Source organism: Xiphophorus maculatus, chromosome 2 (genome assembly GCF_002775205.1).
Source record: "Xiphophorus maculatus strain JP 163 A chromosome 2, X_maculatus-5.0-male, whole genome shotgun sequence".
Classification (NCBI taxonomy): domain Eukaryota; kingdom Metazoa; phylum Chordata; class Actinopteri; order Cyprinodontiformes; family Poeciliidae; genus Xiphophorus; species Xiphophorus maculatus.
The window spans coordinates 22,287,359-22,315,144 of record NC_036444.1 but is presented as its reverse complement, the minus strand read 5'-3'; the positions used below and the strand labels follow the sequence as shown (position 1 = coordinate 22,315,144).

General features: G+C 38.8%; 1 protein-coding gene across 3 annotated transcripts in view; it reads left to right on the top strand.

Moving 5' to 3' along the window:
• plxnb2 (plexin B2) overlaps positions 1-27,460 on the top strand; it is a 158,008-nt gene extending 130,548 nt beyond the window's left edge. For all 3 annotated transcript variants that reach the window (XM_023352743.1, XM_005796336.2, XM_023352742.1), the window contains 18 exons: positions 221-418; positions 1,476-1,655; positions 4,051-4,187; positions 5,286-5,386; positions 5,724-5,953; positions 7,533-7,714; positions 11,367-11,433; positions 12,919-13,065; positions 14,151-14,307; positions 15,826-15,926; positions 17,736-17,820; positions 18,196-18,347; positions 18,556-18,716; positions 21,120-21,267; positions 21,976-22,040; positions 22,183-22,258; positions 23,765-23,839; positions 24,373-27,460. In XM_023352743.1, the coding sequence (XP_023208511.1) occupies positions 221-418; positions 1,476-1,655; positions 4,051-4,187; positions 5,286-5,386; positions 5,724-5,953; positions 7,533-7,714; positions 11,367-11,433; positions 12,919-13,065; positions 14,151-14,307; positions 15,826-15,926; positions 17,736-17,820; positions 18,196-18,347; positions 18,556-18,716; positions 21,120-21,267; positions 21,976-22,040; positions 22,183-22,258; positions 23,765-23,839; positions 24,373-24,477 (2,367 nt within the window). In that variant the 3' untranslated portion in view covers positions 24,478-27,460. The remainder of the gene's footprint in view (positions 1-220; positions 419-1,475; positions 1,656-4,050; positions 4,188-5,285; positions 5,387-5,723; positions 5,954-7,532; positions 7,715-11,366; positions 11,434-12,918; positions 13,066-14,150; positions 14,308-15,825; positions 15,927-17,735; positions 17,821-18,195; positions 18,348-18,555; positions 18,717-21,119; positions 21,268-21,975; positions 22,041-22,182; positions 22,259-23,764; positions 23,840-24,372) is intronic.
• The last annotated feature ends 326 nt before the right edge of the window (positions 27,461-27,786 follow it).

The window sequence follows — 27,786 nt, the reverse complement described above, 5'->3', positions numbered from 1 at the left end:
TGTGCATAATTTTAACCTCCTTATTGTACAAAAAACTGCAAAAACAAAAACCCAACAATAAAACAAAGGCCTTTCAACAGCTACTATTTGCTTTTTGATTCGCTAATCCCAGTAAATAGCTTTCTGTGCTCATACTGGTGTGTTTTCATTTGTGTCTTTTCTTCCTCATTAATTTTGTTCACGTCTTTTTTTCAAAAACTGTCACGCTGAAACAACTCAGGAAGCCCACGAGAAGAACGACACGGTCATCCAGTTTCGGTCTCCGACGGTGAGCAGCTCTCAGAGCCAGGACTTCAGAACCTACATCCAGCTGGACAACTGGGTGATGGAGCTCAAGTCCTTCAAGTACTACGCCAACCCTGTCTTTGAGAACGTGACGAAGAAGGTCATCACCGAGACCAGCATCATCATCGTCAAGGTGAGCACTCGCTGCACCGACTCCCTCCCTGTTTTGTTTGCTTGAAACAATTAAGAGAAATTGCTTTGTTATCTGACATGAGAATTAAAATGAAAAGGGGGGGGAATTGCTGAGTTGACACAATGTGACACATTAACATTACTTAGCAGCTACTAGCCTTCTCGGCTCTGTTGCGTATAAAAGCTATGCAAATAACAGAGCACTTGTTATCTGTAAGTGTTGGTTGGAAATGATGAATGCAAATTAGTGTTACAGTTAGCAGACTTTATAGAAATATAAGAGAATAGCTTAGGGGAAAAAAGGTTTTGGCCTCTTTGTGGTATACTGTTAGGGATTACAATATTTAAATAAAAATGAATGTTTTATGTGGTTTAGATTAAGAATGAGATTCAAGTCATTCTTTAAATATACACAAATGTTCATGTCTTCAGATTTTTTCCTCATAATTACAAAGACACTTTGGACCTCCTAGTTGAATATTTTCGCATATCTTATTCCAATTTTAAAATGTTTTATTTTAAACTCTTAACTAGAAAGTTTAAAACAGAAAAAAACTGAGTTGTCATTGTTGTAGTGATTATACACATTGTTCAGTTTACATTTTATTACTCCAAGAAATCATGATAAAGCTAGCAGTCCTTGAGTTAATGTTTTGAGCTAAGATCAGAATAAACATGTGAGCTTTTCAGTTATTTTGTTGCGGTTTACGTAAACCTACCTTGTATTAAAATTATAGGAAGTTTGACTTGTTGACTCCTAAATGATTTGATTTGACAGAACTGTAAGGTTGATTTTCTTAAGTGAACAACTGCTTGTAATTATGCCTCCAGCAACTATAATCTTAAGAATTTAAATGACTTCTAATTACTTTTCAACCCTTAAACAGAAAGGGACTGTTAAGAGTTTCTCTTTTCACCCCTTTCTAATTAAAAAGCCTAGAATAATGCTCGCTCTGCTTTTTACATCATTTATCTAATATTGGTAAAAAAAATTTTTTCTCTCTCCCAACCTGTTCGGTCTCAACACGGTGAGTGTTTCTGTTGCTCTTCTCTTGCAGGGTCGAGGGTTCTCCAGGGCGATGACCGCCAAGGAAGCCCAAGCGTTTGTGGGGGACGTTCAGTGTCAAGTCAACACGCTTCAGGACGACAAGCTGTTCCTGGACCCACCTTCCAGTAAGCCCCGGGCCCGCTCCAGACGGCAGCGCCGAGACACCCGCCCTGAGCTGCTGGACCTGATGGTAAGAACAGATAAAGACCAAGAGCTGAAGCATGGAGGGAAAGTCCAGCATAATGTAAAACTACTGTCCAGTATTTTGATTTGCAGGCAAATATTAAAATAAATAAACGGGACAAATTCAAATTGTTGTTTGAGAGTTGAATATGGTCTGAAGTGCTTATTTTTTGGACTTAAACTATTTGAAGGAAATAATGAGTTAATATTTGAATATAACTATCCAAAATCTTGTTAGGAGGTCAAATAAGCAAAAATGCCCTCAACTGTTTGGTGTGATTATACTGATAGTTACTACATAACAAGCATGCAGTGGCTTGCAAAATTATTCATACCACTTGAACTTTTCCATGTTTTTGCACATCACAACCACAAACATAAATATATTTCTGTTTAAAAGACCAACACACAGTGATTGTACAATTGTGAAGTAGAAAAAAATTACTTTTTCTTTCTACATTTGACAAATAAAAAACTGAAACTGAGAGTCGAACTGTACGTACTGTAATCTCAGTAGAAATACAGCTGCTCTGTGACGACCTCACAGGTTGAAGAAAACATTATGGAACAAACAACATCACGAAGCAGACAGGTCAGGGATAAAGTTATGGAGAAGTTTAAAACAGGCCATTTTGCCATTTTGTTGTGCACAAATTCACCCTAACTTGTACAAAATGACACCTTTTCACTTACTGTAGAGGTTTAATATTTGAACCTGACAATTATTTGAAAACAAATTGAAAGCAACATGCATTTTAATAAATAAATGTACACTCTTTGTCCACATTGTATGAGGATATTTCCTGTATGAACTTGACACAGACTCTCTGTGCAGTCTTTGTAGCTACAAACTATAAAACAGAATGTTCTTGGCAGTGGAGTGGAAGTGTAAATGAGAAGAAAATCAAAAAGTACATGTCCTTCAAATCTGCACTAAGAAACATTATTACTTGAGTAAATGTCCGTTGCAAAACTCCAGACTCTTATGCAGAGGTATAGAAGAGAACAGCTATTCATTATGAGTATCGGCTGTGGTTCTCTAGGCATGTCCTCTATACATGCGTCTTGAGACTTTTTCTTTTTTCCTTTTCTCCAGCTAAAGAATTTCTCTGTAGCTACAGGCTCCTATAATTACATTTAATTATATCCAACCCACAATTGTGATGAATAGAGTAATCTCTCCCATGGGTAGTACCTAAAAGTGAGCTATTGTTTCATTTCTGCGGCTGTTCTGTGCGGCATAGTTAAGGAACATGACTGGACTATCAATAGTACAAGATGCGCGCAGTAAAGAAAGGAGAGTACACTGGGATCAGGCATAACATTATGATCACTGACAGTTTAAGCCACACCGATGATCACTTGTTCATAGTGGTACCAGTTACCGAGTGGGACATGTTGGACTGCGAGTGAACATTTTATCCTCCAAGATATGTTATGAAGAGAAAAATGGACAAGAGTAAGTATTAGTTTTGTTCTGATAAGAAGGTGTCTGAAGATACTGTGCATCCCAGTTTATAGTGCTGCTGGTTTGGCAGCAAATGGAGATCATAATGTTATCCTGAACAATTTTACGTGTAAACATTTGTCCACTTTAAAAGGAAACAGTGGCCACTTCACAGCAGCAGTTTTGCACGCACTTTGTATGTCTGTTGCTGATTGTACAAAGAATGGGCAATATGGACTTAAAATGTTCTCATGCTTTGTGGCATTTTTTAGTGATAAAAACTACAATAAAGTCTTCTTATGGAAATATACTGTATTTGTCACTGTTTACAATCATAAGCACCCCCTACTTCTCTAAAAGTAAAACTTACATTATTGAAAAGGCCATTTACTTTAGAACCACCAAACACCACACAATAATTATGTTTAATCATCTATTCAGATATATTGATATTTGTTGGTGATCTTATTGTACCAACTGTAAAGAAAGTCACTTTAACAATCATAACTGTCCTGTCAGTTTTTGGGGTTTAATGTAGGGTTTTTCAGTTTAATAATATTTTTTGTTTCTTCATTGTAATCAGCAAAGCAATAATTGTTTCTTCCCAGTTTGTACCGCAGGCGTTTTACGGATTGGTCACAGCAGTTTTGTGTAATTGCAATTAGATTTTGGAAGAGTCACCTTCAGTTATTAAAATAAAATGTATTAATTTACGTGATATATTTAGTTACATATATTTTGTTGAAGGTCAATATGTAGAACACACTGTCTTTCTGCTGGTGTGAAACCGATCTTGTTCATTTTCTCGCCACTAAAATGGATTTCAGCTGAAATAGGAGCAGAATCACATTTGTGTATTTGCGTGTTGCTTTGCACGCTCTGCCACTGACTGTTTCTGGGTAAAATGTGCTTCATTCTATACGTTGTAAGAGTTTTCCACTGTGTTTATCCACAGATCAAGTTTGGAAAGGGAGAGTGGGTAATCGGCTCGGTGGAGTATGAAAAGAAGAACGATTTGTCTCTCTACATAATCATCCCTGCAGTTATTGTGCCCATGCTGCTCATCATCATCATTTCAGTCTACTGCTACAGGTGAATCATTCTCACTCCCATGTGGTAAAATGCAGTAGCCGGGATTCAGACTATTGCTGATTTAATTATAAATCAGAATTTCAGAAATGTTGCCATATAGTACGGAGCTAAAATGGTCTCAATGTTCACATGTGCACAGAACGATTCACAAATGCAATGCAAGATTCACACTTGTACTTTTGATGGAAACGCAAATGTATCTTGAGTTACCTTCTGCTTCTGGTCTGTGAATTTTGCTTCATTCGTGTGCGAGTGAAGAGGCTCCCCTGACTTGACTCAACCCACAAATGTCATCTTTTTAACAAGGAATCAGATATCTTCCTTATTTCAGCCAATCATAAGAACACACCTCACGTGATTGTGCATGAGCCAATCATATTAACACATTTCAACAGCGCTGTAGCCATATTGAAGTTCAGACAGTTTACAACTCAACATGGCTTAAGGCAGCAACAGTGAAGCAGCAACATATTTAGCTATTTATCCACATGTTATGAGAAGTTTTTAATTATGAATGTTAATTAGTATAATTGTGCAAGCTAGCGAGCTATGTAAGAGGGGCTACACTACCAAGCTGTGCTAACCACAAAGTTGAGTTTCTTGTAATGAAGCCAAACCAAGGTAGCAGCTTGGGATTTTGTAAAATTACTGGCCCTAGAGCTTTCCCAAGATAATAATAGCGTTGGTTTTAAAGTTCTGGTCTTTATATGATCACTTATTAGAGCAAGGTAATAATTCATTTAAAACACTTTTCATAAACACAAAGTGATTATTTTACTTATCCTACAAGGCTGAACATGCTGCCTGCCAAAATATGTGCTCCCCTCCAAAAAACAGGAAGATGTGAACATTGGTGCGAGTATTGGAGTAAAAATTGTACGTTGGCGTTAACGACAAGGTGGCGGTGCCGGGGCTCCACGGTCGCCACAAGTTTGGAACAACGTTGAGCTACGAGGGCTGTCAACGCCGCTTGTGTTTGCATCAGAAATACACATGGCGAGACTGCTTTATCGCCATGGTACAGCGCAGTTGAAATGTTTTATTGGACCTAATGTTCAATGCATTTACATCTTACCTCTCCTCTTTGTATGCTTTCAGGAGAAAGAGTCAACAGGCCGAAAGAGAATATGAGAAAGTCAAGCATCAGCTGGAGAACCTGGAGGAGAGCGTTAGAGACCGCTGCAAGAAGGAGTTCACAGGTAATACGAAACCAGCTGCTAATTCTCAGCAATGTGATTAATGTCTGATGAAGAGTACTGTGCTTCATTGCTGTGATTATATATCTTTTCCACTGCAATTAATTCAGTTCTCCCTCTTAGTATTGTTCTGTCATCAATATGAGAAGCGGTTTAGCAAAAACGGTTATAAAAAGCGGTCTTTTAATGGAGAATTGATTTTTCCTAGAGGGTTTTTTTTTCTATGTCTCTAACAACATAATTTAGACAGATCAGCAGTGTACAAAGGAAACAGACAACAAACCCCACTGCTTATTAGGTAAAAATACAGTAATTTTCATTTTGTTGTTGCATTTTGCAGACCTGATGATTGAAATGGAAGACCACACGAACGAGTTGAGCGAGGGACGAATCCCCTTCCTGGACTATAAGACCTACACCGACAGGGTCTTCTTCCTGCCGTCTAAAGATGGAGCCAATGACGTGATGATCACAGGGAAGCTGGATATCCCGCAGGCCCGGAGGGCGACCGTGTCGCAGGCACTCAACCAGTTCTCCAACCTTTTGAATTCCAAAACGTTTCTGATTAATGTAATTATACCAAAAATTACTTTCCAACAGACTAGAGTGGTTAGTTTACCACTTTAACCCAGATGCTAGGAGTTGGCTCTACTTTTTATTCCAAGTGGTTTGCTATAAACATTGAAAAGAGCTGCTAGGATTTTTGCGTGATATTTTTATACTTCTATAAACTTGGCGAGGAACGGACATGTTAGATGGATCAAGACTAGGAAAATTAGACTTACTACCTTGGATTATTCCAACATTATAATCTCAAACTAAGTTCTTACTCCTGATAATGTTTTACTATATTGAATATTAAGTGTTTTAGCGTTTGTGAAATTTAGGACTAACTCTATTTGTTGTTTTTCTGTCGTTCTATCAACACACACTCTGCACTGCACACTTTATAATGTTACAGCACCATTTGACTCATTGTGTTCATCAAAAAGGATAAAAATCTACAGTCCGCATTTCAATCTGCATCTCTTGCTCATTTTCATAAATTTAATTTCAAAGGACGGGCAGTGGTTATGCCACCTCTGTGGCAGTACAAACTTGCAGCAAGCACAGCTGAAGATGTGCATTTATAATGCAGTTGTTTATGCGCAGACAGCTGCAGAAACACTCACCATTTGTTCCTGTGACAGTTTTCATTTGGAAGATCTCTTACCCGCATTTATCTCTGGTGTTATTTTACGGGCGTGTTGGATAATATCTGCAACTTTTTCTTTTCAGTTGTGTTCTCGCTTGAAGCGCCTGAACATTTTCAAATCCACGTTTGAATTTATGATATATGAAAAAGAGTGTAAAATTAAAGGAGTTATGCCGCCGGCAGAACACTGAACTTTGGGTATCTACGCATACGACGATGACAAAATGATTATTGGCAGTGTCAATAGGTGGATGGTGACATCAGAGAGGAAGAAATCAGGATTGTAGTTTGGAGTTTAACGCCCAGTCTCCATGTATTTCATCACAGTGGTGAATTTCCTCTGGCACCAAAAACTAATTAAAAAGCTTTTTGGTCAATGTTATATATATTGCTATTTATAAGCATAAATCATTTAAGTATCACTTTTCACTATATTTTTTTTGTGCCATGAAGTTAATATTCATATTAAACTTTGATTCAGTTTGGCACCTTCTATCTATATTGCTTTTGAAAATCCAGCTTAACTCCTGTCACTGTGTTGAGAGTGAATATAGAGTCTAATTTAAAGTCAGACTGCTGGCCTTTAAATTGAAGGCTGTCATGTTCTACGTGGTGATGCGGCATCAGAATAGCAGAAGACTGAGCTGGGAGATACGTGTGAAGCTTCCTATTAATCCAATATTGCTGGCACAGAAACAACCTCTGAGGTGTTAATGGTTGGTGTGTGTGTGTGTGTGTGTGTGTAGGGGGATTCTTCTCCCACTAATTGGGATCATTTCTAAGCCACAATGTTTTTACAGGGCAACACTAAAATTACCTTGATGATTATAATTTTCACTGGCATTAGTCATCTGATAATTTAAAAGCACATCATGCAGGATTTGCTTGAGCGTGAGTAACCCTCATTGCGATCACTAATTCACTTCATCCTCCGCCTGTGTCTGCGTGTTGCAGTTTATCCGCACCTTAGAGCGCAGTCACGACTTCAACGCCAGGGCCAAGGTGTACTTTGCCTCCTTGCTTACCGTGGCCCTGCATGGGAAGCTGGAATACTACACGGATATCATGAGGACATTGCTGCTGGAGCTGATGGAGGAGTACGTCAACAGTAAGAACCCCAAGCTGATGCTGCGCAGGTGAGTGAGAACCAACTTCACGCGCTGCTTTGCATCAAATTTCAAAGCTGACCTTTTAACTTGTGCTTTCAGCAGCTCAAATTTTACACAAGTAAAGTATCTTTTGTTTGACAAGATTGCTTGCCACCACATTTATTCAATATTTTTTAGTAGTATTCTCCTTTTTTTGCCCCAGTAGGGTCAGGAGAACAGCGAATAGGTCGATGTTAGCTGTTCTCCTGCTTAGTCAAACTTTTCACAGGTCATTAAAGGTCTTCGTGCTGAAGCTCTATAAGGCGTCTCTCCATTTCTAGACTTTGGCACTGATCTCATCGGACAGTTGAGGCGGACTGGGAATCGGCTCAAGATGCATCGGACTGTTTCATTCTGGTGCCATATTTTCGGTTGAATTTTGCACTTACTACTGTAGTCCTCTTTGAACGAGCCAGACTGCAGCTCAGTCTATTCCAGTCCTCCTCCTTCTGTTCTTCCTTCTGTTTTTCTTTTTCGTCCTTGGAGCCCACCGAGGTCCCCACAGATGACTGTTGTTCGTTTTTAGCATCCTTGATAACGTCTAAAATGTTATTTCTGACCAGATTACCACTCTTAAAACTCACAATAAATCTACAAATAACATTCATCTTTTACCAAGAGTTGTGCTTTAAAATCTTTAATTAGAAAATGAATTGTATATAATTGAAACAGTTTGAAGGTAAGAATACACACAGTTCTGACCAGAAACGTACCTTAGTCGTCATTGATAGAAATATCTAGTGTAGATTCTCACTCATTAAGGACAGGACAATCCTAAGCGCTTAATTAGAAGTCAGTAGAATTGCTTCTATTTTTTCTTCTTTTTTTTGAAGATGTTTCAGCTGTCATCCAAAAAGTTTCTTCAGTTCTCCAACTTGGTTTGAAGGAACATGGCTTATGAATATTATTCAGAACAATCAAACAACAAAGTAGCAATTTGAACATGTAAATCACTCGCTCAAAGTTTATGTTGTTGTTTAACGATCTGAAAAGATTAAGTCAGATTTAATCTTTCTAACACCTACTCTGCAACTCCGAGTCTTCATCTGGGTGGGGGTTTTTTTCTTTAACAATTATTCACCTGTGACCAAAACAACTCGCATCGTTCGGGATATGCTCCGACGGTTGAACAATAATCTGAATATTGTGATGAATGAAGGGTTGGACCAGCAGCGACTTGCATGTCCCAATTGCCCCATTAATGACTTAAAAGGCACTATTAATGTTATTGTTCACACTACAATTTATTATCTTGTTACTTCCAGAATATTCAGAACTGAGGAAGCCTTTTGGATGAGAGGCAAAACATCTTAAAGGATACAAAGATGTCAAGTTGCCTTGTACTGGAGCACTTAAGAATGTCAGGGATGACTGAGTATCTACACCAGACATTTAACATAAATGTCATGTCAATTACAATAAACTTTGAAAACAATAATAAGCTTTGCAAGAGCGAATTTGTGACTTTTTCTCCAACCCAACCATATATGTATGTATATATTGGAGAGAAAATCTGCAGTAAATACAAACTGTTATTCTTATTTCTGAATTTCACTTAAATTGCGAGTTGTATGATCATCCCACCTTTGCAAAAGGATCACATTCAACAACTCTCTAAAGTGATCAACACAGAAATAGAAAAATTACAGCATTGGCTCAAAAACAATAAATTATTTGTAAATTTAGATAAAACCAAATTTATGATATTCGGAAACAATAAAAAACAGGAAAATAATCCAATTAAAATATCAATTGACAGTGTTAATTTAGAAGAAGTACATGAAATAAAATTCTTGGGTGTCATATTAGATAATAAATTCAGCTGGAAACCACACATCGGACAAGTAAAATCTAAAATAGCCAAGAGTGTTGCTGTTATAAGAAGAATTAACTTCGTACTAGACTATAAATCTTTGTTTATTCTATATAATACACTCATTGCACCACATCTGACATATTGTGTGGAAGTCTGGGGGAATACATACAAAACAAATTTACAGCCATTATACCTCTTACAAAAACAATCCATCCGAATATTACATAAAGTGGGATACTGGGAACACACAAACCAGTTATTTATTAAATCAAATATACTGAAATTCTGGGACCTGGTAACATTTAAAACTACACAATTCATGTTTAAGGTCAGACATCAAAAACTTCCACACAGTATACAGGAAATGTTTGCTGACAGAGAGGGTGGTTATTATCTAAGAGGTGAAGGATATTTTAAAAAACAACATATTAGAACAACCAGGAAGAGTTTTTGTTTATCTGTGTGTGGAGTAAATGTCTGGAATGGATTGAATGATGAGTTAAAACAAATTACAAATGTAAGCCAATTTAAAAAGCTGATTAAAGCAGAGCTCATTTCAAAATATGCTGTATAAGATGTTTAATATCCAATAGGCTATAATGTAATTGATGATATAAATAGTACTTAAAATAATTTTGTATAGTTATACATGATGAAAAAATGGAAAAATTTCTCTTTTTGATGTTATGACAGTTCATTGTAAATACATTGACAAGTAGGAAAGGGGCAGGACATTATAAGATGTATCTTCTGCCTGCTCCTTTTCGAACAGAAAATTTTGCATGTCACATGGGCATAATAATTTGTTTCATATTTTATTTCTTAAGTTTGTTTCATTCCATTTTATTTTATTTTCTTTTGATTGTTTTAAAGTCTGTTCGAAATAAATAAATAAATAAATAAATAAATAAATATTAAAATGCTCAAATAAAAAGTAATGTGACGCACACGCCTGTGACGATATGACGTAAACCTGGAACAAGAACTATCTGATTTTCATTAAAACATTCTCAAATACTGCTTTTATTTAATAATTTTGATTTTAAAATCTTAATGTTTTCCCCTTTTTTTGACTTTGCCAGCTAGCTTAGACTTTTAAAATTCTTCTGCCGTTTCAAAAAAAAAACAAAAAGAAAAAAAAGGTGACCTAACAGATTTCTTTGAAACGCATCATCCTCGGTGCAATCCAGGCTGTTTGTTTGTTTGTTTGGTGTAACGATGCCATCAGTGTCAAATCGTCTCCTGATTACACAACAGTCGCTCATCGCCTCTGAGACTGGGTTATGTGATCCGAACTATCTGCTGTGCTGAGGCAGGCAGCGACGAGCTGCAAGCACACATCCTAATTATTCCCCAGTGGAGAAGCTCGTTATGTTGATTAGGCCATTGTACAAACACAGGCCCTTCTTATACGCGAGACATCTAATTAGGTATGCCACAAGTTAACAATGGGTGTCACCCGCCCGTCAAGTGACCGCTGACACGAGATTTTGATTAAAATATCTTGACGCTGATTAGCTGTTCAGAAAACGCTGAAGGGTTTCGGCATTTTCAGGAGCACATAATGGAGATGTGTGCTGTTCCGTTTTATTTATCCTTGATGTTGCTTTCAGTGGTGGTGATAAATTAATTTATTTTTTAAAGAGTTAGTTGATCGATCTGGAACTCGCATAACATGCAGAATGAGCCTCATGTAAATAATTGAATCTGTCCATGAAATTTTTACTCTGATCTGCCATCCATCCCAATGCATAAGTTCGTGCATTTCAAATTAAAACTGATACTATTTGCAACTTTGATGTTTTCATCTCATCTGTTTTTCAGATCAGAGACGGTGGTGGAAAGGATGCTTTGTAACTGGATGTCCATCTGCCTTTACCAGTTTTTGAAGGTAGCAGAATTTATGTTTGGCACCTTGGAATCCATTAAATCGGTTTTGATGACTGAGGAGGTGAAGGCATATTAATTGGTCTTCGCATCATCAGGAAAAGAAAAAAAAACAACACAGTATTAAAAATCAACTTTCAGTCACTCATCTGCAGCACGACAGGAGCAAAAACAGCAATAAATTAGCATCGCCTGCTGCTATATGAGCAGGAGGGATGGAGGATAAGTTCCAACAATTTTTCATATGTGTGCTTATTAAACGAGGCATAGATCTGAGGTTACATCTTTTTCAAGACATAGTGAAGATTTTTGTTATAAATGTTAACCAACATCAGCAACTATGATTAACATGGGATCATTCTGGGGATGTAATTAATACCGGAGGAGCAGTAACTTAGTGATTTTGGTTCAAAATGAAATATGTTCCTTTTTGATCAACTTACATGGTGTTTTGCTCTCTTTTTATCTAAATAAAAACCCATGTTGGTGATGAACTTTTACATTCTTACTAAACAGAAAAGATATGCACTTTGACATTTGAAATAAAGCTTATTGATACTCTTAGCAATAAAAGGGAAAATATTGTTTTGATGAGAACATTGCAATCATCAGTGATGACAAACAAAATTAAACCACTGGTAAAAACAGGCTTGTTAGCCTTTAAAAATACAGCTTATAAATAATGTTAAATATAGATTTTCATATCTGTCATGTTGTATTGCAATTGTAGGTTCTACGTTACTAACGGCATAAAACCAGCAATAAAGATGGGATTACTAACGTTTCAAAATAAAACCTAAATAATTCATAAGTTACATTGCTGAAGTGGGTTCTATATTAGTAATTGAAATTTAGCCATTTTAAAATGGAGCTCATACATACTCAGTAAATTTTTAGTATTTCATAGGATAAAAAGTTGCAAATGTTGGTTTTTACCTTACTTATTTTTTAAACCAGAGAATGTCATTCTTTCAAGATTGTGCGCTATAAAAGACAAGCCTCAATATTTTATAGATAGTTAGTTTTAGTTAGTTATAGATAGTTAGTCAAGTATGTTCTGCACTACTGATTGAACTAAAGCAGTGATGTAAAACGGGATTCTTTCAAAATAAAACTCACGCCGAAACTACAAAACGAAATCCTCAATTTTTTATTGATTGTAAAGCTAGCCTCCACATTACTAATGGATCCAAGCCATTCTTGAAAAAGTGATTATTAACCTTTCAAATTAAAGTCCCCTGATACTTTTCAAAATAAAAGTCATGCTTTTTCATGCTTGAGTTATTACCAGGGTAAAGTCCAGATTAATAATGAGCTTTTTAAAGAAAACAACCAGGCATTCTCTGGTTTGATGTTTGTGTGAATGTTGTGAATTTATCTTGTGAGTCGTCTGACAACGATTAACTTCCTAATAATAACAACAGAGAAAACCTCCCCTAAGTGTCGTTTTATTCCTGTGCAATTGTGTGTGTGTGTGTGTGTGTACTAGGACACCGCAGGCGAGCCCTTATACAAACTGTTCCGAGCCATCAAGCACCAGATTGAAAAGGGCCCTGTGGACGCCAGAGTTAAGAAAGCCAAGTACACCCTCAACGACACCGGCCTGTTGGGCGACGATGTCGAGTATTCTGTCCTGGTGAGATAAACTCACACACACATTTCCGCATACATATTCGGAAACCCTGTCACAAAGACTGCACACACACTGCTTTCTGAATACACAGTGTTTCATGTGTGATGGGCTACAGAAACATGCTCACACACATGCTCTGTGGTGTTGCCATGGTAGCCATACACAGGAACAAATCTTAAGATGACAAGCCTGCTTTCATGTGACATCCATTTCCAGTTGCCAGTGTTCTCATTCTTAAAAGAGAGAGAGAGAAAAAAAAAACATCCCTGGCGACTCATTCCAGTATAGTGGTAAAATGTGTGGTTTAGGTGAGCACTGTACAAGTCAGAACAAGAATGGAGTACAAGCCCCTTCGGCGACCTTTCCTCGACCTTGCCACCTATGCGTGCTCTGCATTCGTTTGGGCAGCTTTCAGGAGTGGTGGAGTGGGGGGGGCTGCACCTTTCATTTTAGTATTGTGTTTCAATAATGGACGCTAATCTGAGCACAGCTGTTTTCTGTTAAAGTCGGCACAAACAAAAAGACCCATGGGTAATGGCGTCGTCGAGGACAATTATCAAATTAGGCTGAATTACACGTCTCCCGTTGTGATGGATCGCCTTCTGTGATTAAATTTCACGGGGAAGGGAGAGGCAGAGGGTGAAAAAAGACTAAACCAGTTGGATTTTGCAGGCAGATGCCCCACTATCTGCCTGCAAAATCTTTACCTCTGCCTTCAGTCCGCAGCGTGTTCACGTCAAATACAGATCAGTTTTATGAGCTTTCAGCTGTGAATTTCTTTGCTCCCTGTCCACTGAGTGGTCAGTTATCTCTAATAGCTGGCAGAGTATAGTAGGTGACGTGGGTCAGGGTTTTCTCCAGCTGAGTCCTGGTCATTAGCCAGCCAAGGTGACAAAAGTCATGTCAGGTGTCAGTGCAGCATGTGTGTATGTGTGTTGAAATGCCCAGTTGCCATAATGGTAGCATCCCAATTGGCTGCAGATGTGGACATTTGTCTGCATGCTTTTAATTCTCAGTACTCCATGGTGGTACACATGCTGTCTCCGACTCGGTAATGATGTGTATATATCTGTGTGTTTACCTGTCAGACCCTGCAGGTGCTGGTTCAAGGTGAGGGTCCAGATGTGACACCCGTCAAGGTGCTGAGCTGTGACACGGTCTCGCAGGTGAAGGAGAAGATCATAGAGCAAGTATACAGGAACCTGCCTTACTCCCAGAGACCCAAGGTTGACAGCGTCACTCTGGGTAAGTAGAGAAGAGGCACTAATGAGTCCTGTAACACGGTGCCCTCTTGAGCTTATGCACATTGGTCATGTCACAACCACAAACCTTGACCAACACACAGTAGCTCATAGTCGTGAAAAAGAAAATGGTTCTGAATTTTTTCTTTTCTTGTAGAAATAAAAATCTCAAGTGTTTCAGACATTTGTATTCAGACCCATAAAGAAAATTACAACTACCGTAATGAGTCGTCTAAAGAGTCAATAATGTCCACCTGATGCTTATTAGAGAACATTAGTGAACAAACTTTATCATGCAGACCAAAGCCACAGCAGACAGGTCACAGTTGTGGAGAAATTTAAAGCAGGTTTGGTTATAAAGCTTTGAACAACTCGTTAGCACTATTTGGGTAAATGCAGAATAATCCAGGAAATATATATAAAAACAAAAATTAAGATTGAGACAGGGGAAGAGTTTCAACAACCTTAAAGCCGGAGCAACAATTTTGTCTTTTTAGATCAAATCAAATTTGGTAGAATGGTACAGTCAAAGCCCAAAGTTTAATTCGATTGAGAATTGTGACAAGATTTGAATATTGCAATTCAGGACGTCTTTGTTAAATTTGGTAAAATGTAGACTAATTCACAAAAAATGAGCAGAAACAACAGCCTCTGGAAGTACAACGTTTGTGAAGAAAACAAAGTGTTGAGTGAAGCCACATAGAAATGCATGCCACATTTTAAAGATAATTTTGTAAAAAAAAAAAAAAAAAAGGAAAAAAGAACAAGTTTGAAAAGCCATCTATGCTTTTGTATCCACTTCAGTCGTGTGCTGCTTTGTGCTTTCCGCCAGTAAGATCCCAGTGAAGTGTGATCTACTCTGAAACTGGGATGTGACAGACATTGCAAAGGTTTCAAAGTATGAACACTTTTACCAGGCACTTCAGATAAGTGGTTGTAAAATTATAAAAATCAAAAATATTTTCATTAAGATTAAATAAAGCCTTATTTTGGTGAAGATGTAACTGTATTTCAGCAACATGAAGCAACCCTTCATCCTTTAACAGAGCTTTTCTCTCCAGTGCAGACAGAAACCGTTGGGACCGACTTGAAAGGCTAAAGCTCCAGAGATACGCCATAACCTCAAAGCCACTCGCATCACGCTGTAGATCTAATTTCTCGAGACGTTTTAAATAGAGAGCCGTCTTTGTTCACGATTAATAAAAAGATGGCTCCCGTATATTTGCTGAACTCGTAAGGGAGTCATCCAGAACATCACGTGTGTTGTCAAGTCTGCAGCGATGCAGAAAATGTTAGGGTGCAAAACACAGATTTTAATTAAATCTAAATTATTCATAAGATTGATGTATTTTCTTCACTCCCAACTTCCTCATGTGTGCTCTTAAAACCCCTGCAGAAAGCTGGGTGACTGCCATGAATAACGTAACTAATTTAAACCTGTGTACTTACCTTAAAAAACAATACATTTGTGGACATTTTCCAAAGTTTTTCAGTATACCTTCCATCCTCTTCCCGTTGACAGAGTGGCGTCCCGGCTCAACAGGACAGATTTTATCCGATCTGGACCTGACCTCCCAGAAAGAAGGCAGATGGAAGCGCATCAACACTCTGGCACACTACAACGTGAGTACCGGCAAAATATTTAATCCTAACTTTAAATGCAGTATCTCAACAATCAACTGCTGCAATAAAAGAAAAGCTTTGGATTTGGTAAGAATGTAGGGAGATGAGTAGATACACGTGGGTGTGTAGAAGCGAATGGAGCCTAATATTTTCACTTCATCTCAGTCAGTCAGTCTGAGTTGCACATTGGAGCAATTTGCATGAAATCTGTCTGCAGTAGATTTTCTGACCTGAATACATTAGCACATATTGAGTTATTGCTTGTTCTTATCACAAAACTGCCAAAGGTTTGAATTTTACACCATTTCTTGCTATTGCGTGTACGAGTGGAAATAAAGAAAAAAAAGAAGAATAATACATCTGTTCTTCAATTCACAATCTGTCATCTCTAATATGAAGTATTTAGGGCAAAATAAATCTCTCTACCTGTTAGCTAAATAGCTTCAAAATCTACGTACAAAGTTGACTTATGACACACAACACAGTGGCTGTGACTCTTTGTCATATTTTATGTCTGTCAAGTCACTTATTGGCGGGAAAGAATTACCATAATGAGGGGGAAAGGGGGAATTCATGACAAGGACATTTCTCTTCACTCCTGCTTATGACCCCCACAGAGCATTGTGTTGTAAATTTAATGTAAAAATTCTGCCACCATGAATATCCTACACATGTATTCAGACAAATATGCAGGGACTTTTGTGCCATATATAACAAGATAGCAGTCAGTGGATATGATTAATGGTTGAGAAAATGTGTGCATCATCAAGAAGCTTGGAGTTTTTCTCCATGTAGCTACCTGGCTAATTAGCTAGCTAGCTAGGATATTATTATCAAACTCATTCTCAAGTCACCACTTTTCTTTAGACTTGTGTTTTTTTTCCCAGACCCTCCCTGCTTGCCAGTTTTGGTTCCCAACTGAATGTCACTAAATCTTCTTGCCACTGTATCGATTGTGAGACAATAAAGGTCACGCGGTAATATCCCCTACTTGCCGTGCTTTTCGGCTACTTAAATCCTGATCTTTCAGAGCGGCTTGGCCTCCTTTGAGCCTACCTGCCTCTCCGTTGTTCTTAGACCTCAGCCTAACTGCCATGGATTCATCGCCTGTGTCAGAGTGCCGCTAATCACAGTGTATGTGCGGTCAATAACAGGGTGTGCTGCAGAAACTGGCCTCTAAATATCACAGTTAAGACCCACTGTTCATGTCTGCTCACTCGCATTGATTGGACATAAATTCTGGGGCAAACAAATGGGATGAAGAAACACAGTTGAAATACAGCATAGGGCCTTGTTACAACTACCAAATGCAATGTATCTTATTGGGATTTTATGTGGCAGACCAGCATAAAGTAGTTCATACGTTTTCTAAAAGAAATAAAATGATAATTATTTTTCAAAAATATGCGTAGACATACTGTAGCTGTTTACCTAAACTGTAATTCAGAGAACTGGCCAAGTAACTCTGGAGCTCAAGCAGAAGAATCAGTACAACTATTAGTCTTGAATTCTAGAAATTTTCAAAAAAATTTTCTGGAAATGTGTCAAGAAAAGGAAGCTGTGTTCCTGTTAGCATTTCGCAACAAGCCATGTAGGGACACAGTGGGGGGCTTTTTTTTGTTTGCATGGACATGGACTTAATGGGGCTGAACATAAATATGAATCATACTTTTTATGCTTGATAAAAATGTCTTGTCTATGAAATTGAATCACAATAAAGTGCTGCTGTTGGCTGTGTTTGAGTGTTGTTACAAGCCGATGCATTTATCAAAATCAAAAGTTATATTTTCTGACATCTGTGCATTGTAGGTACGAGATAATGCCACGTTGGTTTTATCCAGAGTGCTTCACACACAGCAGAACTATGACCAAAACCAGGAAAACCATGAAGAACGTAAGTATCCGTCAGTAGACATAATGAACAGATACAAGTACAATCCAAAAGATCAAATGTAACATGGCATTCAGATTATAACACATTTCTTTGTCTTGTTTTTTTTGTTTAGCTCCTCAAAAATATCCCCACTCTCATTAAAAATGCTAATATATGTTCTATGTATTCCACTCTTTTATATTATGCTGAAACTGTCTGCATTTTTATTTTATTCTTTTTTGGGACACATTTCATGAGAGCTGTTTATCTACTGTTTGCTTTTTTTCAAATCTGTCTGAAAATTCCCCCCTCATGTTTGTTTACTCATCAGAAATGCACATGGGTAATGAAACTGATCTAAAGTAAAATTTGAACTTTTTTGTCTTTCCGCATTAGGAAATGCTCTGTTGGACGACGATAAAGTTTTCCATCTGGTGAGGCCGCAGGACGAGCTGGATGAGATCAAATCCAAACGAGGGAGCATAAAGGACAAGTCGATGACCAAAGCCATTACAGAGATCTACCTGACCCGACTTTTGTCTGTAAAGGTAAAACACAAACACAAAACTGTATGTACCTCCTGACATTGGAGCATTTTGGGGGTCCAAACGGTATTAGGTGACGCCTCAGATGATCAGGAAAGAGCAGAAATGCTCTAAGCTTAAACCCAATGTTTTTTCTCCCAGGTCCATCTCAGAGATTTAATATCAATAACCGTCAGCTAAATAGTTTCACATTCTGTCTGTTCGCTTTCAGGGAACACTGCAGCAGTTTGTGGACGACTTTTTCCGCAGCGTGCTGTGCTCCGGGGCAGTGGTCCCACCAGCTGTCAAATATTTTTTTGACTTCCTGGATGAACAAGCGCTAAAACACAACAATGTTGATGAGGAGACCATCCACATCTGGAAGACTAATAGGTAAAAAGATGGGAAACGGTAAACTTACTGTACTTCAACCAGATTCTATGCTGCTGTTCTTTTCTGATCAGGTAAAATAACATCAACTAAAAAGAAACGATACATAATTTTTCTAGTTTTTAATAAAACTGTTACTGGCATGCAGCATTGACATTTTTGATACTTCAAATGTAGCAGATACTTTTGACTTATAAGTCTTAATTATCGTGCTAATGGTTAAGAAAGCCTTAACATTGTCAGATTACATCTGATTGCTAAAAGAAAACATGTCAGTCAGGCTTTTTCCCCCACAGATATTCTGTATCCAATAAAAGCCCGTGCTTGCTTTATTGCTCCATACTTACCCGGACTAGAGGCAGACTGACTTGCAATATCAAAAATCATATTTTCCCCACATTTCTTGCAACTGAAGATTAAAGCACAAACGAACAATGGGATCCACCTAATACTTGTTGCCTAGATTTTACTGTTTCATCAAATACTTATTTTTGTAGTTTTCCACTCAGTCGCACACTAACAGCATATCCCCAAAACTGCATCTTCTAAACCAAATGCTTGTTATAATTAGATTCTGTTTCACAGAAAAGAAGCTGGTGTATAAAAGACCTTTCAAGCTTTTACTTGGCTCATGTATCATCCTTGAAGTTTGCGGAACATTGTCCACTTGACAGTAGAAGAAGATCCAGCTCCATTCTGTGAGATTGCTTCAGAAATGTAACTTTACTGTAGCCACTTTCTCCCACTTATCTCGGATCACTGTCCATTTCTGCCCGGACCTGCTTGGTCTCATATCGGGACTCCTTGTGAAAAGATTTATTGCAAAGTTTTTCACACACGACATTCGGTTTCCCTAGAGTAATAATGTGGCGTGACACAGAGGCCTATTTCATTAAGCCACTGACCCCAGGGTGAACCAGGTTTCCATAGCAACCACTAGACAATACCTACATGACAACATGGTGTTTGGAACTTGTGCCGTTCCTCTCTGACCATCACAAACATAAACATGTGGAGCGGACTTGGATCATGCTTCTGTCAACAATCACTCCAGGTGGAGTTCACCTCAGAGGTGTCAAAGGTTGTACCGCTGCTGATTGCGTTACAAAAAGATGTACTGGGATTAATGTGAATCTTTTAACGTTTCTTTAGGTGTGCATGCTGTTTCTCAGTAATAAAATATTAACTTGCAGCATCACCTAATAAAACACAGTACAGTACAGGCATTTGCCCACATTTCAGACCTTCTTCGACTAACAAAAACGCAGCTGGAAGTCTGCCCAGTCAGCAGCGGTCAGATTATTATTATTTTTTTCTTCTTCTCCTCTCTCTCTCTCTGATACGATAACTCTCAAAGAAATAAAACTTACTTGTTCCGGGAAGTGCTGAATGCAAATGCACAATTTCAGCGGTACTTGGTTTGCATTTGCAATCTCTGCGCTCCCATGTGCCATTTAAGTGCATAAATTAGTGTCGCGTCGGCTGAGGCTCAAGCGCACAAGACGACGTGTTGCATGTAGATGGCCGTGATTGACGCGCTGCTGGCTGGAGAGCAGCTGCACAAGGACACGATATGAGCGATTTAATTACTTACTATACTCTACGCCCAATTCTGCATCCACCCGTTCTGTTTATCAAATCAACCGAGGGCCATGTATTTAATATGAATGTGTGTATGAAGCATAACAAACAAACAAACATGGTAATTATTTCCCAAGCTAAATTAATTCTGTGATTATAGTAACAGCTATTTTTATGCTCCTATTGTATTCTAACCGAAGCCTTCCCAGAAGATATTACCAAATCAGGATGAATTTTACACGCCGCACGTCTCCTCTCCCAGATGTCGGGGATGTTCGCGGCGATCTGGGAGGAGAGGGGGCGGAGGGGCTGAGGAAACTGCTGTATTTTGGGGCGTTTTTCATGAATTCATAAGCTTGAGAGGGAGAGCAGAAAGAAGAGCACTGAGCGTGTGTTTTTTCCTTTTCAGGAGGGAAATTAGCACAAGCGCCGGGGCGTTACATTATGTAGTCTGGTCTTTACATTAAGCTGCGCAGGAGCTGAAAAGGTCAATGTGCTGCAGCTACTTCGGCTTTCTTAATCTCTGTTTGTTAGTGTGGACGCAGTGTGGACTTACAAGGAGGTCAGCATTGAGCAAACGCTAAAATAAACAGACAGTAAAGGCTATTGTTCTGAATAACACCGACACATACAAAGCAGGCTTTCCTCCACCCCTATTATTACCTCCTATTGTAGTCAGTTCAAACCACAGACAAGTGCTCTTTCCCATGCCACGCCTCCTCGACTTACATCAGTTTACCGTTGAGATTTCCCTCAAGTTTTAAAGCGTTAATGGTGATAATCATAGTGATTTATTTATTTTTTTTGCCTCCTTCACTTGTCCAGCCTGCCACTGAGATTCTGGGTGAACATCCTCAAGAATCCCCACTTCACCTTCGACGTCCACGTGTCTGAAGTGGTGGACGCGTCTCTGTCAGTCATAGCCCAGACGTTCATGGATGCTTGCACCAAGAGCGAACACAAACTCAGCCGGGTGAGTAGACCCAAACAAATCAAAGGAGTGGGAATGTGGTGCAAGAGAAGGTGAAGGAATATATAGGAGCATGTCAATGAAATAGAATATCATCAGTCGGTTCAAGTATGTCAGTGGTTGTAAATCAAAATGTGAAAGTCTGATATAGACTCATTACACCAAGAGGAATATTTGAGTTATTTTGTTTTTGATTTAGTTTTTCTGTCAGCTGGAAGAGTCAAACTTGGGATATGTGTATGTGTTGTAGCTCTTCAAACATCGACTCCATCTTGACTTCACACATTTTTCCCAAACTCGTAAATGGGTTTCTGTTCAGTCTTCAGAAGGCTGTACTTGTCCCTACTTGTGCGCCCTCTTTCACCACACTTTGTCCTTTCACTGAGCTTTCCATTAATTCGCTTCGACTTTCTTTAGGAGTTGTTGTTTGTGACTTCCCCGATCTATAGAAAGTGTCAGTGATTCTCAGTTGGACAACTGTTAAGTCACCAATCTTCCCTATGTTGCACATCTGCACTGCAAACCCTTTAAAATTGGTATTTTGTAATATTCTCATTTTGTTTCATTGCATGCAATAGTACTAAAAACTGATTCATAGTTAAAACTGATGCTTACTGAAATAAATGATATTTTCAACTATTCTAATTTGAGATGTAGATGTATGTCCTTTTACTCATGCTTTCATTTATTTTATTTTTTTTTCGTCTGCAGGACTCTCCAAGTAACAAACTACTCTATGCAAAGGAGATCTCCACCTATAAGAAGATGGTGGATGAGTAAGTGTGGTGCTCTTTACTCTCCCATCTGTTTTTATGTCAAGTTTAAAATCCTCCAGATTTCCCCAAGACCATTTTTTTAAAATAACAGTTGCATAACTGAATGATTACACCCTCTTGTCTGTTCTTTATGTGTGTGCAGCTACTACAAGGGCATCAGGCAGATGGTCCCTGTCAGTGATCAGGACATGAACACTCATTTGGCGGAAGTATCACGGGTGAGAGACGCAGCTGTCATTATCTTTGGCTTGTAGTCGACCTTGCTTTAAATGTTTTAAGCCCAGAACCAGGCGGCAAGCCCAATGGGTTTCCGCTATGTGTAAAAGAGAACATGTCACGCGGTACATAAATATTATGAGGGGAGGCATTACATTTCTCTATCAATTTAATCTTCAGAGTTTGTTTTTGTTTTTTCCCAGCAACGGTTGTTGCCTTATTTCAAAGCATGCAATTTTCTTGCAAAATGCGCCCTGGCAGTTTTGTTTAATCCCGTTGTGATGTATTCACATCCACATCCCTCAAGTTATTTTCAAAATTACTGGTGCAGGCAAATTTCTTGGCACCCCTTGAAAGGATGTGTAAAAAGACTTACTGCATAGACTTGCAGTGATTTATATTGATAAGTTCAACTTTAAATTTGAGTGAGTTTCTTCAGTGACTGGTTGGTGCCGCTAACAATAACTTTGTAATAAATATTACTGAAGTGTTTTTTTTTTTTTTTTTACTTAAGCTGATCAGTTTCTATGAAGTTTTTAATTTGATTTAACTTCCAAAAATAATTACAAAACAAAAATTATTTTTTTGCTGTAGAGGCCTGAGTTTGTGTTTATGCAGATGGTGCATTTGCTGCAAAAATCACAAGCAAGTAGTTCGGGGCAGTTTAGACAGACCATCATAGATTTTATGACTGCTTCCAGAGAAAAGTCATGGTGTAATATTGGTCATATTCCATGTTGGTTTAAGAACAAATCTTAAAGAGTTTTACGATTAATTTTAAGCACAAAAAAAAATTACTTTATGTAGGTCTGGTCTGAAGTAAAAGATTATTCTGTACAAAAGCATTGTGTCTAATTGTTAGTATGGCAGCCTGTGTTGCTCTGCACTGTTCTCTCCTGTCTCATCCTCTTGTCCAATGAGCATAGAGACTTTGCTTTGCATGGTATTATGATTTATGGTTGGGTTTTTTTGTAAAGTTTAAATCAAAATCTGGTGGCATTTTAAGTGAGGTCTCATTAATGTCTCCAGGACTTGAGCTGGTACACATTTTATCTGAATTTAAATTGTTGGTGTTACAAACTACAACAGGCACAGAGCTTTTTTTTTCTTTTTTGAAACATGTTTCCTGCTGATTGCAGACAGTTTTGAAGAAAGCAAGAAAAACATATTAGAATCTGAAAACGTGGTTTTTATGTCGCCTTTATTTTAATATTTTGACTGGAACTGTTTGAGTCCTCACTTTAAATAAGAAAAAAAAATCTTTGAGCAAATATGAGCCAATTTATGTCTGATTGTTAAATAGAACCAATTATTTCAAATTGCAGTGGTTAAAGTATGTTGGGTCTTGGGTGATATTTTTTTGCACAGACCACTTTTTAAGTTGCCTCTACAGGTAGAGTCATTATCTACACCGGGGGGAGATGAGGGAAGGGCACTTTTTGTGCGCAATTTAGTCCTTTCATTTTGTCGAATCTCTTACTTTTAAACTGTCTTTTTATGTTCTGCAGTCTCACACAGACAAACTGAACACCCAAGTGGCTCTCCATCAGCTTTACCAGTACGCCAGCAAATACTACGACGGGGTAAGAACCTCCCTGCTCTCCTATCGCACCCACGGAGGGCTATTCCACTGCATGCACTGCTACCCACTGTATTTCTTTTTCTCCTCCTTCACTCTTGATATGCCAGAAAAGAGATTGTGTGAAATTTTAATTGAAAGCATTTCTGTGGGATGTGAATTGGAAAATTGCTTTGGGAATTGATTTTTTTTTTTATTTCTTTTTTTTAAAGTCCACTGCGTGTCGCCACTTGAGGTCACAAAAAGGAGCAGATAAACAAAACCTAATGAACAAGTCGGATAAACAAATGGGGCTGTCAGTCTCCCCTAAGAGGGGCTCACAAACAATAACGACTAATATGAAGTGACTGTTGATGGGGAATAACACCCGTCCACACTCGTCACCCCTTTCCTATTGTTTTTTGTTGTTTTTTTTACTATTCCAGCGCTACCCTTCTGCTGTCCTTCATCCAAATCCCCCTCCCCTCCCTCTTCTCTTGATACTTGCGACTGCTCTGTCGATCATTTCAATGACCGTCCTTCCGTCGTCCCTTTCAGATCATCGCATCCCTGGATGAGGACCCGGCCGCTCAGAGTAAACAGCTGACCCTGCGGCTGCAGCAGATTGCAGCTGCCCTGGAAAACAAAATGACTGATCTCTAACCCACCGAGAGGAGGGACAAAAGTCAAGACATAGAGGGAGATCGCCAGTGACTACAGGGGCTTATTTCTTTTTCTCCTCTTTTTTTTCAGAGCATGAAGTATGGAAATGTAAAAATCTTGAGGGGGGGGGCTCATTTTGATGTGTGCTTCCCCGGAGCGTGTATTTTTTATTTTTTTTTCTGGTTCTGTGGCGTAAACCAAGATTAATTAATTGCACACAGACATCAAAAAAGAAAAGTAAAAAGATTGGGGAAAAATGATGGGTTCCGCTGTCATAGGTACGCCTTAAATCTCACTTGCCAAACCTTAAAGGTCTGAGCCCTTACTCATGCTCCACTGAATATTGCTCCCAGGATGCAGTATGAGAAAAGTCTCTGTGAGAATTAAGCCCCACTGTGGAGCACTGGCACCGCAGATAATCAGATGTTTGAATTTCTCTCTCTCTGTATGTGTGGAAAAAAAGGGTTAAAGAGTTGTATTATATATTTTTTTTATTGTGCAGTCTTTATGCAGAAAGCTTTATAAGAAACAAACAAAAAAATCTTTTTAATTGGAATCACTTTGTGGTGCGGAGAGTGTTTTTATCAGCCTGTGTGCGTAGCTGTGTGAATGGTAGCGTGCCCGTTGTGAGCGAGCGTGGGGGTTGTGTGGGGAACATGCGTGCGCACACAGGATGCCTAGGCGTGAGGGCGAAGCGACGCCTGCGTTCTCTCGTTCTTAAGTCCCCACCCCGCCGGAGCCTGTGCTCTCGCCGAGCTTTACGACAGCGACCAAAGGGTCCGGACAGGGACGCCGGCTTTGTGTGACTGACCGCTCACCAGAGGTTTCGCAAACATTTCCTTTTGCTTTTTAAAAAAAATATATATATATACACACACACAGATGTTTTTGTTGTTGTTTTGTTTTAAGCTTGATTGCCAACTCGTGCTCATGGAAATCAATAACAGCACAGCCTGTCTCCCTTTATTGTACAGTGCCATGAAACATTCCACTTCAACTAAAGCACAGAGGGACATTTCTGAGTTTTCTTTAAGACATTTCAGTTGATTCATTTCTTTTTCTTCTTCTTTGGTATATTACTTTTTTTTCTTTAGCTGTCAGCAAAGAGAAGCAGTTGTATTATGCCATGGAACCATGCCGCTCATATTAGCCCTGCAATAACGTTGGTATACTACGAGCTACAGTACAGTAGACTCCTGCTTTTTCTTATTAAATGTATTTGCCATATCGTAGCAGTTGAGCAATATGTTAAAAAACAATTCAAAATTGATTTATGCATTTTTTTTGTTTGTCTTTTTTATTGTTGTGCCATTTCTCTACATAGTAATGTTCCAAATAATCATTAATAACTCTGCCTCTTTGCTATAAAATAGCCTAATGCTGATGGTAACGATCTGTCAGAGACGCAGTTGGTACTGCAGCGGCTTGTTGCGAACAAATTGTTGTTCTTCTACATTTTCTTTTTGTTGTTTCTTTAATGATGTCAGGGTGCTTGGGTTCAGTCGTGTATATAATTGCTTATGATAACTGAAATCAATGTCAGAATGTGGCCTGAGTCGCAACGAGGGTGTGATATTTCTTTGTCCATTAAACACCGTCCCCAAATTGTAGGTCTGGCCGTCGGCAGATCTTTTTAATTGTCCTCCCTTCGTGTCTGACGGGTGGACGCGTTTGGCCGACACGTGGCAACGAGCTCCAGAGACCCCAGAATGTTAACGATTCCTGCCTTGGCTAGAGTGACGTTTGCACAGACCTCAAGCCTGCCCGCCTGCCGTCTCAGCATGGCGCTCCGGCTTCCTGACTAACAGCATTTGGCACTGCCCACTCAGTGCGATGCGGAGTGGCACTCTGTGTAATGAAATCAGCAGGGGAGGCTTTTGATCTTAATTGCATGCCGACTGCAGACTCTCCATCCTCGTCTCCGCTGTTGTTTACTGGTGACTCCGTTCTCGCTGACTAGAGTCGATGCAAGAAGCTTCTTCTTTCAGAGCCTTTCTTTAGCCAAAAATGTGCCTTATCGGATAGGATGACACCTATATATTGTTTCTAAATTATTCTGTTGGCAACATAGGAATATGATGATAGTACTATAGACACAGAAATGTACTTGGACTTGTGATCTTATGTGTGGTGTCTAAAAACGCTAGATGCGCCGCTGCAGCCATTGGCGTGCCGTTAGGCTGAGGACATTTCAGTACGATTTCTTTTTCCTGGCTGCAGCTTCGACGTGTGCATTTCATTTGGATGTCTTTGGTGTGTGCTTACTAGGATTTTGGTGGCAAAAACAGCAAAAAAATAAATAAAAAAAGAAGAAAAAAAGTCAAAGACTAAATGTTGAAGAATGACCAGTTGGGTTTCCCTTGAAAATGTCTCACATTCCAAAATTAGACAAAAAGGGTATCCATGTGTACAATTGAACATCGCGCAAAAATTGTTCCAATGGTGTTGATTCTTTTGACCTGTGTTTCTAAGCTATCCTACAGTGTGTACGACAAATGACTATCTATACTCGACAATTGACTTTTCTTACTGCTGTGCAGTTATTTTATTTCTCGTTTCCTATACATATGAATCTTTGTAAAACAAGTTGAAATACTGTATTCTATCTGTATACCCCTATGCATTGGTTCCTATGACGAAAACAACAAAAGAGCGAAAAAAATTGTGCTGTTGTCGAGACCTGTTTGTTTTTTTTGTTGTCTTTTTTTTTTGTCCCTCACTCCCCATTTTGAAACTTGTGAATGTGCTGTATTGACAAAAGAAACTGGGACACTCCACTTTCGGTACAGGACCAGTAATGGAAGCCAATGTTTTTTTTTTCCTCCCCGTACGAGGCAGCTTCGAATATTCTCGATCTTGTACCTGATCCGGTCGTGCTGGATGAACATAATTTTAAAAAGTCGTATGTGTGGACGGAGCGGTTACCCACATGTTTCATCATGTACTCCTCCGTGAATAAACTCAGAGACATATATACCCTTCATATTGGCTGTGTTTCTTTCACTTGGACAATATTGATTTGCTTTGACTGAAACCGCTCTCATGCTTTATTCATCAGGAGTAACAATCACCTTGGGTGATGGAGTTGCCACAGGCAGCCGATTTTTCTCATTGGAGTGAATTGTGTGTTCTTCAAAATCTCTGACACTTACAGCACCTTTGCATAAGTATTCAGACACTTTGAACCTTTCCACGTTCTGTCCTGTTACAACCACGGACGTCAGTGTGTTTTAATGGGATTTTATGTGACAAAGTAACACAGTACTGCAAAATCATAAGATGTAAAGATAGTACTATATGAATATGCTT